This window comes from Hyla sarda, chromosome 2 (assembly GCF_029499605.1).
Source record: "Hyla sarda isolate aHylSar1 chromosome 2, aHylSar1.hap1, whole genome shotgun sequence".
In the NCBI taxonomy this organism is placed as follows: Eukaryota; Metazoa; Chordata; class Amphibia; order Anura; family Hylidae; genus Hyla; species Hyla sarda.
In genome coordinates this window covers 28,462,836-28,474,982 of record NC_079190.1, presented here as the reverse complement: position 1 = coordinate 28,474,982, position 12,147 = coordinate 28,462,836, and the positions used below count along the sequence as shown (strand labels likewise).

General features: G+C 41.9%; 1 protein-coding gene across 7 annotated transcripts in view; it reads right to left on the bottom strand.

The window, feature by feature from the left end:
- FAT3 (FAT atypical cadherin 3) overlaps positions 1-12,147 on the bottom strand; it is a 671,890-nt gene that overhangs the window by 340,474 nt on the left and 319,269 nt on the right. For all 7 annotated transcript variants that reach the window (XM_056561437.1, XM_056561434.1, XM_056561436.1 and 4 more), the window contains one exon: positions 2-316. In XM_056561437.1, coding sequence (XP_056417412.1) covers positions 2-316 — 315 coding nt within the window. The remainder of the gene's footprint in view (position 1; positions 317-12,147) is intronic.

Genomic DNA, 12,147 nt, shown 5'->3' with positions numbered 1-12,147 from the left:
CCTGTCTTGGCATTAATGGCAAAGAAGTTCTGAGGGTTCCCACTTGTGATCTTGTAAGTCAACTTGTCGCTGGTGTTTGAATCCGGGTCTACAGCCTGGACCTGGAGCACGGACACATCTTTGGGAGAATTTTCCATAACGGTAGGATAATAGATGGGTTGTGAAGTCAGAGGAGCATTGTCGTTGACATCTTCCACTTCAATATAAACCTCAATGGTAGAGAAAAGGGGGACAACACCTCGGTCGGTGGCATAGATGGTAAGCCAGTATGAGTCGGTGGTTTCTTTATCCAGAACATCTGCAGTGTAGATAACTCCTACAAGACAGGAACAAAAAAATAGCATTGTTAGTATACAACAAGGTAACTCTAATTGTCAGCGAAGATATGTCAATCATGTACTAGTCATTACTCACACTTTCAACGGTTCCCATACACTTTAGACTAAAGTCAACTAAACTCAATAACTTTGTCAAGCCAAGATGAGTGTCACGTATGTGTAGGGAACAGTAAAGCCCTAAAACACCCACAGCCACTGTCCCTACCTATTGTCTATGCGCCCTAAGTGACAAATCGACAACCATAATGACAAACCCTCCCTGTTAAGTGCCGGGGCAACGTTGACAAAATAATAAAATACAAAGACAGTAGGAGTCAGGGAACAGCTGGATACACACAAACTAACAGAGAACCACTAAGACACACGGTCAAATCCATGTCAGTCTAGCCGAGGTCGGTACAAGGAAATAGCAGATTACAGGAACACAGAGCAAGAGAAGAGTCAAGGGAAAAGCCAAAGATCAATAAACAAGCAGGTATTCAGTAAGCAGGATGTGTCAGCTAAGGTATAACCATTCACAGACAATGAACTGATCACTGCTCCCAGCTTATGTAGGCAGGTAATCAGGGATACACCTTACCTGATAGGTAATAGAGCTGAGAACCACACCAAGACCACACAGATGAGCCCCAAGCAGCTATAGCCCAACTAGAGTCATTTAACTCTTCGTGTTCAGCCCGAGCCAGACATTACAATGAGTGTCTGACGTGTGTTACAGCTTCCCAACTCTCTCCGACAAGTGATGTTGATGGAGAGAATGGTGGGTCATGTTTGATTTCAATTTCCTGACCCTACTGTTCTGGGAGAGAGTTGTCTAGCTGTGACCTACTTCTCCCCTCTCCACAGAGGTCACATGAAGGTTCTGTCATGTCGAATATTCATGTGTACTGGAAGGTCAGGAAAGATAGTTACTGAAAGTGTACGGGCACCTTAAGAAGATAGGAATTCTGTATCTCAGTATATCAGTCAAAGACTAGTAAACAAAGACTAGTTGCTCAAATTGATAAAGGGAACCTGTCATCACTTTCATGCTGCCTGAACCATGAGTCATCAGGGTGGTGCCTGTGGCTTTTCCCCAACCCCACCAGCCTTAAATGGGCACTATCATTTAAACTAAATTTTGCTCTTGCATTCCTTATGGTAAATACAAAATATTTCTAATGTACTTAGATTTTAAAAAAATTACATTTTTTATGTTTAATTTGTGCTTCAAAAAGCTACCACTAGGTGTCTCCCTACTTGTCCAGAGCACATTTCCCCCCATCTTTTGCACAGACTTTGTACTCCTGCTGGCCTGGCAGAAGTCCAAATCAGAAAAAGCAGTCTAGAGTGCTGGGGGTTGGTGGGGGGGGGGGGGGGTGCAGCCTTCATCTGGAGATCTTTGGCAACCCAATGGTTGGATCCCAATGATCAAACAACAGACCACGGGATAACTTCTTGTAACTATTTATGGAACAACCCACCCCTATAAAGCATGGTTATACGGGATCTAAGTGTATCACTGCTATAGACCCATTCCACTTTGTCCAGATGTTATAATTTCCACAACATATAGATTTAGCGTCTTACAGGGCATTCAGGGACTAGTAGGTCCTCAGCAGTCCTCCTGAAGTAGACAATACACTCACTGTTATTATATTTATCCACAGAGTATTGTTTCCAAGTGCCAAAAACATTTTATATAAAGCTCTCCGATGCAGGAATAGTGTCTATAATAAGGCTGCCGCCGCTTCAGGACTGATGTATTATACCGTACACATACAGGAAGAAGCCGCCAGAAAATCCTGACAGGCACATGACCTACACTTGCTATACTCTCTAATGGGAATTCGAAGCTTCCAGATGCCTCTATAATCCAGAGAGTCTCCAGCCCAGATATATATTAGAAAGCAGAGAGAAACCGTAGAAGTAGACAAAACTCAAGAACGTGTTCGGCTAATATCCCAATGTCTGTGGGAAAGGGAAGGGATTATGGGTAATGCTCTGGTCTGGTAACCTAAGCTCACTACATTAATGTTTCAGCTGTCACACACTATACCTGACCAATAACATGGTGATGTGCGTGACGGCTATCCGAGCTTAATCGCTTCCACACTTGCACAAACAGGATCTGCTCCATAGATCTGCTCCATGGACTCAGTGACAGGGACATTTACTGAGCTGCATTTATATGAGCTGCAGAGCTCCTGAGTATAAAGAAATTGCTTGTTTCAGTTTTTCTTCCAAGGTATTAAATGGACAAAGAGGGACCCATTATTTTATATCCCAACGCACTTCTGGTCCCGAGTGTTCGTGGAGTCACACGTCTCCATATAAATGCTAACAGTCATAAAACACTGTAATTTTACTGCTTATAATAAAGTCTCTAGGTTACATAGGGTAAATTATCTCCCTTGTTCAACGAGGAGCTGCTACGGGTTCCATAACAAGTGGGGGTTTAGGTAAGGTTGCCCAAGATAGACAATTATAGTAAGAATATTAGGTGCAATGGGCACAAAGGATAGGATGTAAGTCAGAGAAGAGGAGGAAAATGAGGTAACATCATCTACCCCTACTCATCAACACCTGAGCGTGGAAAGGCTGGCAGCGTCTCCGAACCTACGTCCGATCCACATCCACAACACATAATCCAGCATTTTGGTGTAATAAAGGGAAATGCTTTATTTTTTTCATCCGATGAGCAACATACAATAAAGGACAGTAAACATTAACCTGTTTCTGGTAGATATGACCCTTAGTCATGGCATAAACCATGACTAAGGGTCATATTGACTCGAAACGCGGAACAAGGGAACAAGCTCAGAGTCTCCATGTCCTGGCATGATAGGCCTCAATAGGTAGCTGGCAATGCTTCCTGGGAAAAGTATACAAATTAGCTCTCATTCAGAAGTAAGAAAGGTGTCTCTCAAGGTGACCCATTCTAACTTTTGCTACATTGTCTATGTATATTGCTGCTACTGTAATGTTGGTCCCTACATAGGCAAGGGTCATATAGATGGAGGAAAAGACAACTTCTCTGTTATATCTTGTGACTTCTACAATGGTTCCACCAAAAATAAAGATACCAGTGGTGTACCTAAAAAGGGATTGGGGAGTGGACAGGGGTCTGATGGGTCATTAACCAGCCACTCTTTCATGGCCAAAGCATTTAGAAGACTAATGCTGGCCATATGTTTTAGACAGCAGTTGAGTCAAACATTTCATGGGCTGACAGCTATCTCTCCTGATCCCATCATATACATGCATACTTGGCTCCACCAAGCATGTATGTCTTTATGACTGGAGAAGTGGGGGTGCTTGGAGTATAGCCACTACCAGACACCTTTGTTAAAAGTCTGTGTTCCCGAGAACAATGGAATCCCATTGGATTTCAAAATGCCTAATTCTTTTTGTCATTAACATATGAGGAGAGTTGGGAGGCCCCCATAGATGTTACTTGGTTGGCTGATGGAACTGAATGTCTAACCCCCCCCCCTCCCCCCTCAAACCCCCCGGTGAAGAACCTAGCCTCTGATATTGTCCATGAGATTGTTTGTATGCAAAGATAAATTTGCTCTTTATGATGCACGATAATACAATTCTCACTTGCAGTCCTATGTAAAACCTTGAACAGAGTAATATGGCAATGAGCTATGACGCAAGTCAGGAAACGTACGATAACACTGAGTGCCAAATGACAAACTCTGCTTTGCCCCATTTACACAATTGACCTTTCTCCTGATTTTTGTCATTCCTTTACTTCCATGGAAATATGTTTATATCAATAAGGTGAAAATAAAAGTTATGAAAGAAATGTCTTGTTATCTGCAATTTTCTTGCTGGTTCGGGACCACCCCTTAGTGTTATCACCCTTGGGTAGAAGGATATGCAGGTCCCTATCAACAATACGCAAATATTTTCACCATGCCCGTAAATAGCAGCATGCTGAGCTCTGCTACATAGGGGCGATGTCTATCGCTGAAAGGCTAAGCTGTAAAATTCATCTACAGCCCATATCGGTTTCTATAGGCTGCTCTGTTGAGGAAGCAACTTGATAACCTGAAAACAAAGGACATAGTATGAAGAAGACCAAACTTTAGAGTCAACTAGTGGGCCTGTGCATGGTCCACTTAAAAAGACCTGAAGGACATCAATTGTAGTGTCACCTCAGAAGTTTCGATCGGTGGGGCTCAGGGTGCTGGGACCCCACCAGATATAAGTGCTGTGCCTGGTTGTTTCTGCTCTACACCCCTCTGCTCTGTTTGGAGAGTGGCATGAGTGGTATACAGATTTATAGAAACAATAAATAATAGCCTTTCTATAATAATGTACACTGCTCATGGCCCTCTGAAGTGCCGAGCCAAGGATATCATACACAGCGCTCAATTGAGCCCTTCTTCACACTTGTTTTAGTGATCGTGCGGGTCCAAGCACCTGGTGCCCAACTGATCGAAATTTTGATGGGTCACTATGACATGTCAGAAGTTTTTCATTGGTAGATAATGTACTCTTTAAAGGGAACTGCCATTAGTGTCACCCGCGCTAATCTATTGATATAGGCTTGTAGTGCAGTTGACACTAATAAAGATGATACTTACCTTTCTCAGATCCATGCCACCATTCTGTTAATATTCTTCTTTTTCTTGATATGCTAATTAGGAGCTTGGTTCAAGGGGGAAGTTCCCAAGCCCCCCATTCATGGTAACGTCTATCTTCAATATGCATAGGAAGCGCTTCCTCCCCCTGTGCGGAGGCTTCTATGCTAAAAAAATAGAGTTCCACTCTGCAGCATAACCTCTATCCTCCAAAAAGATAGATTTCCCTTCATGTCGGCTACGCATGCAGAGGAGAGGCGTATGCTGCAGAGTGGAGCTCTGGGGGAAGTAGAGGGGGAAGAAGTGCTTCTTATGAAGATTAGAATATGTTCAAAATGGTAAATCTAATTCGAAAAGGCAAAAAATCTTTCAAAATAAGTAAATATGAGAGAATAAACAAACATTGGGGACAGAACTATAAAGAGTAACCACTGGTGCAGAAATACAGTGGTAACCCAGACGGCCAATTACTGGACTCAATATTTGCAGTTGTACCAGCAGCACCTATTATCCTGTAAACAGGAGGTTGACTAACCCAAGGTGGTGACGAGATCATCAGGGGACAAAAACTAGGGTCAAAAGTGACATACAATAACAGCTAATAACTTATATTCATGGCAAGAGTCATAAAGATAAGCATACAGAATAACCCAGTGTGAACCTAGCCTACGGCTGTACTGATGTGTCGACTCGGTGATATTTTTGCCACCATTATGACCATTTTTTTGCCACCATTATGACCATTTTTACACCATTATGACCATTTTTTGACACCATTTTGACCATTTTTTTGCTGCAGTTTTACAATAAGTCACATTTAGCCAAATTACACAAACTGTATTTCCCGGCGAGCCAAACAAAGTTAGGAAAAAAAACATAAATAAAATGATTTGATGTTTCCTTTCTGTAGAAATGGAGATCCAGGATCATAGACAGAGACTGATGGCGTGTGAACGCAGTCATTAGGACCTGTAAGTCCCAGACTAAAAGAGGTACTCCGGTGGATAACTTTTTTTTTTTAAATCAACTGGTGCCAGAAAGTTAAACAGATTTGCAGATTACTTCCATTAAAACATCTTAATCCTCCAGTACTTATTAGCTGCTGAATACTACAGAGGAAATTATTTTCTTTTTGGAACACAGAGCTCTCTGCTGACATCACGAGCACAGTGCTCTCTGCTGAAATCTCCGTCCATTTTGGGAACTGTCCAGAGCAGCATATGTTTTCTATGGGGATTTTCTTCTACTCTGGATAGTTCTTAAAATGGACAGAGATGTCAGCAGAGAGCACTGTGCTCGTGATGTCAGCAGAGAGCTCTGTGTTCCAAAAAGAAAATAATTTCCTCTGTAGTATTCAGCAGCTAATAAGTACTAGAAGGATTAAGTTTTTTTTAATAGAAGTCATTTACAAATCTGTTTAACTTTCTGGCACCAGTTGATGTTAAAAAAAAAAAAATAATTTCCACCAGAGTACCCCTTTAACAGCTCAGAACATTATACTTAACCTTGAATTTTTTTTTCTTGTGACATTTTACAATTGTTCCCATTTTGATAGCTGCACGATACAGGTGAAATGTTGCCCAATCTTCCCTCTATGAAGCGGCAAAGTAGAAAAGGATTCTTAAAAAAACAAAAAAAGTTAAAGAAAAATCCTTACTGGGAAAATGATCCAATTTCTTGATGGGTCTCCTTTGAAAATTGCTCGGCAATCGATGTCCATCTAACCTCAGAGGCAATTGTCTGAAATTTTAACATCTTTCATCATCTCAGCTTAGCACATGAAAGGAGAGCTCGAAACTCGTGATTTCTAAATTTGGGTCAACGCGTCTGAACGTACAGAAAGTTTATCGTTGGCCTCATGGGAACCTTGGGGGTTGCGCTGAGATGCATTGGGGGAGGGGATAATCTGCTGCTATATTTATTAGAGTAAACTCATGGGAGGTATTGCCATCATATTGTATTATACCAGTGGTCCTAAACTGTAGCCCTCTGGATGTTGCAAAACTTCAACTCCCAGCATGCCCGGACAGCCGTTGGTTGTCCGGGCATGCTGAGAGTTGAAGTTTTGCAACATCCAAAGGGCCACAATTTGAGACCAATGTATTATACAGAGGGTTCATATTAGGGATAAAATCAATGGTAGGACCGGCAGAGGGGCAGCATTTGGGAGCGATACATCCCGCTTCCTCTTTGGGGAACTTGACTTTTCACCTCAGGCATGACACTCCTGCTTTGATTTCGTGTTGTACATACCTGCACCCCACGGAAATCTAGGGGCCCGTTCTATACTAGGGTAGGTCTTGAATCATCGGAGGGAAAGAAAACAATAGGATCAAGCATTAAAATTCACAATGCCTGATCCTTCTTTTCCTTTTAATGCTCTGTTGGGGAATAGTAGTCAATTTAAGGTGAACTTGAGGAAGGGGCAAGCTGGCGCTAAAACACTTTGTCCTATCTCTTTACTTCAACAAAATCCACCTGTTCTGTGCACCTACCGTGCCTGAGATTTTCCATGCATTGGCAAATGTGTCTATAAGACCCTCCTCTTTTATCATTTTCAATTCCATTAGTCACACAGAAGGTATTTGGATGGTCCAATCAACATTTCACAACTATTCTCTAGGTTTTATAAACACTTTAAAAGGGTATTCTAGGGCTTAAAAATAGTTTTAGGTATAATGCTGGGGCTGTAAAAAGTTATACTTACCTACCCTTGGTACCCTGCTGGTCCCATTCTGCTTCCAGTGCTCCGCCACTTGTACTATCATCCTGCTTCTGAGCAGAACCTCCCAATCACTGTCCCAACTGGATTATTTTGCCCATCACTAGCTCTAAATTGGGTCGCTAAGTTTTTTTCTTTTTTTACTCTCATCCTCTGTTGGGGAATAGTAGTCAATTTAAGGTAGACATGAGGAAGGTGCATGCAGGCGCTAAAACACTTTGTCCTATCACTTTACTTCAACAAAATCGACCTGTTATGTGCACCTACCATGCTTGAGATGTTCCATGCATTGACACAGATGTTCCTATAAGACCATCCTCCCCTTTTTACACTCCGTTCTGTTATCCTGGTATTTAGAATGGTCCCACCAAAATTTCCCAACCTTTCCCTAAGCTGTGTGGGGGCTTTAAGAGGGAATTCTAGTACTTTAAAAAAAATTGTTTTAGTATAATTCTGGGGCTGTGAAAATGTTTGAAAAAAGTTATACTTACCTACCCTTGGTACCCTGCTAGTCACATTTCTCTGCTTTTGATGCTCTCTCACTTGTTCTATCGTCCTGCTTTCGAGCAAGACGTGCCAAACACTGTCTCACCACTTATTTTTCCCACCTAAGAAAATCCCCACCTATTTCTTTTTTTCACTCGTTCCAAGGGGCCCAAGGCGACCACATAGTTGACTTTTCGATACATATGCCTTTGTAAAGAATACAGATCTATAATATGACCGTGTGTATAAGAAGGGGTGTAGGTAGTAGGAGGTGCAAAGGTAGCAAATGCACTCATTTGGCTGAAAGGCCTCACAAGAAGACATCAGTATTGAAAAATGGCACATGGTCGGTAGGAGAGTCTATTTCAGATTTTAAATTGGGACCCAGGAGCTACAAGTTATGTGCACTTCTGTAAGTAAAGAGTGAAAAGTTTATAGAGCAATTGCTCAATACTAAAGGACCTTTTGACCAGACTAACAATTAAAAAACAAAAATCTTAAAAAATATGAAAAATCTTTGTAGAAAAGTCATCGACTGTAATACTCCTATAAACTTGCACTATGTTAACGCCTAAGCAGATGTTGGAACCTCTCCTACCTATCCGTACAGACGGCGTTTTACAAGACGTATATAAATTGCAGACAACTTTGAGAAAGCCCCATTGCTTTACACGACACAGCCAGGGGCGAGATGTTTTTCATGTCTTCGTCTCGTAGATGGAGAAAAGGAATTCTCTGCTGGTCGTCTCGGGACACAGGTAGGAAGCCAATTGGAAACATTTAAGACACGAATCCCGTGTTCCCGTCCAGCCAAATTAGACGTTAAATGTCAATTTATTCTCCGTTGTTTTATTTTAATGAAAAAAAATAATCCAGACTGCAGGAAACGAGAGTTTAACACAAGTTCCTGCTGAGATGCAATATTGAGCCATCATGTTCGGCAAGACTAGGAGAAAGAAAGGAGAGGAGCGGCCGTGTTCAGAGAGTAGAGAAGGGGTTTACTGCATTCTCATACATGGTATTTAAAGACTAAATCAGGTCGGACCTACAGGGTTGCATGACCCCGTATGGAGACAAGGTGGTGGGGGATGATAGGACCTCTTTACCTTCAGGCATTATTGACATTCTTGGGCACACGATAACAAGGTTTGCTGATTGTCGGCTTGTAGGAAGTCATTACAGGGAACACAAATATTCCAAGTACACAGCACACACCAGTCAGGTTGATTCTTGTACCAAGCTTTATTGCAGCAAAGAATGGAATCATGGGAGTTTTTGTTCATGCTGAGATAGGGAAAGAGCGTAACAACAGGAACAACAGGAACTCCAAAGATTTTTGTCTGGAGAGACAGCTGTTTTCTAATATGGCACATGTCCTGATATGTCTTCCTAGTTTCTAGTCGATACTTAGTCACAATTTCTCCTAGTACAAAATCAATGCATTTTAGCGTCACACTAAAGAAACCCCTGACAGACTGCAACACACGCCACAACCATTGGGTGAACACATATGTGGTGTCCTGTGACTTCGGACTGCTTTGGGCAGCTTTGCAGCACAAGGTGTTGGGCCCAACAAAAGGACTTATAGTTTTATCAATTATGTTTGCACTTTATTGAGAAGTATATATTTTTCCAAATAATTCTATTTGGGTTATCGGTATATATGTTATTCATGTATTACTGTACCCTTAAGAGAGGAGCTGTGTAAACCCCATGTGACCCTGCCTGCCAATGGGAACCCATAAATTCTACCCCATATAGAGTAGGGGGGGAGAGTTGCCCCAGTCTAAGTTCAGTTCCTGTGAGGGCTCAGTCTGAGCTACAGTGTGGTTAAGGTGCATTGTGTGTGGAAGCCTCAAGGGAAGGCCCAGATCAAATCTACTTAATCTGGTCATTTTGCAAAAATCTCCCATACGGTGGAAGTTCATGCCTTGGCGGAGAAGGCTACAAGACCTAGGAAGAACCCTACCTACCGGGATTCATCTACCCATCTTACAAGTCAGTATGAATCCATTTGGTGAAAGTACCATAAGTCCCAGCAAGGAAACAGGGCTCCCAAGGGGGTTACGCTGCATCCTCTCACTCTGCACCAGACTGTCCGTGCATTACTGCTCAGTAAAGACAGTTATCCGTAACCTGTCATCGGTGTGTTCCTTTACTCCCCGTGTCTGGCCCAGAAGCTTTCCCCAACCTCAGACCGTATATAGGCTAACGGTGCCCTGGCGTCACAAAGTGATAAGGTATTTCTGCTAACACCCCGTGGCTACCACACATATAGGCACAAATAGCATAAACAACTCCTGATGGAGCATCACAAAATGATGTTTGTCTCACCTGGCCATCTAGTGATATGTCACTTATGTTCAGAAGTATTCTCTCCTAGTTAAACTATTTCACTAAAAATAAAGATGCAATAAAAGCCCCATACACTACAAAGGCATCCCTATCATGTAAGAACAAAACAATGTAGTCAGCCGGGTGCAATAAAAAACGGGAAATTCATTTGGACATGAAGATTTAAACAGCACAATGGCACTGCACAGTGTGAACAGGGACCAACACGTTTCAACTGCTAAACGCAGGGTTATCCAGGAATTTAAAAAAACAGAGCTAATTTCTTTCAAAAAAATGCTCCCCATCTGTCTGCAGGTTGAGTGTGGTTCCGCAGCTCAGTTCCATTGAAGTGAATGGAGCCAAGTTGTAATACCACACACAACCTGGGGACAGACATGGAGCTGTTTTTGAAAGAAATTAGCTCTGCTTTTCTTTTCCTGGATAACCCCTTTAATCTTGCGGTCTTTTCCTGTTCACAGCCATGATTAAGACTGTGCATGCTGTTGATAAGTGTCCATTACTGTTCACACTAGAATACTAGCTAAAACAATTACTAGCTAAAGAATGTAACTAAATAAAACACAATATTAAAGGGGCATTATAATCTTAAAGATTTCTAGCATATATCTCTATAATACGCCGTCACTTCATTATCAGTCTGTGGTCATCCTCTAGGACCCTTTACAGACTACTGGCTATGCAGGAAAAGACTATGAGGGGGTCAGACCAAAGAATTAGACTGGACTCACATCATAATTATGCAATACTCCTTGTATAAATCGGCAACATGTCAACATTTGATGCCTGCATGCATGTGTTTTATAATGGCACTGGCCCCGTGGCCCAAACATAAGAAACTACAGCAGAGACCACTTTCAGGTATTTTCCCGAATGTATGGATTTTCAGAATAATTCCAGAGCAATTAAAGCACCTTGTCACAACGTGTTTCCCTCCCCCCTACAATAACAGGGTTCATCAGAGGACATTGTCCCCTGATGAACCCAGTCATTTTAGTGGGGGAAACACGTTGGAACAAGGTGCTTTAAATAACAGTAATAATTTTTTGGGTGTCAGCGTGTAGTTTAGGGTTACTATCGGACATACTGGTGTATGTTTAACCCCTGGTCTATATCTATAATGTATTATTTAGTCATGTGGTCATTCTTCGACAGTTGGAATGATATTTGTCTGGCTCACCTGCCTACACATTAAGGACTGCTCCGATTTAGTTATTTTATATGCGTTATTTATAGGTTATATTTTCTAATGGATTTTCCTCAGTCCTGTTATATTATAGGCATCCCAGGTTGCTGACATACATGTAGAATTTATTGCTGAAACACAACGTGAACCCAGCCTAAAGCAGCAGCCCCTTCAAGATTGGTAGAGTCCAAAAAGTGCCCTGCCTCCCCCCCCCCACCTGTCATTAAGTCAAGGCCTATCTATCTATTATGAGCTATAGCCCTGTAATGAATTAACCCCCTTGTGCCCCAATTAATAATTGATAATATTCAGTATACAGAATACTGCATTTCCAAATCAAATCTCGAAAAGAAAACATTTTGGCAATTAGCCTTCAATAATTAAAACCCGCCGCATTTCCATGACCTCTGCAAAAGACGGCATTAATAAGATATTCGGAGGCAATCTGTGCCCCTTTTTAATTAAGATGTATTCACAGAGCAATTTGCA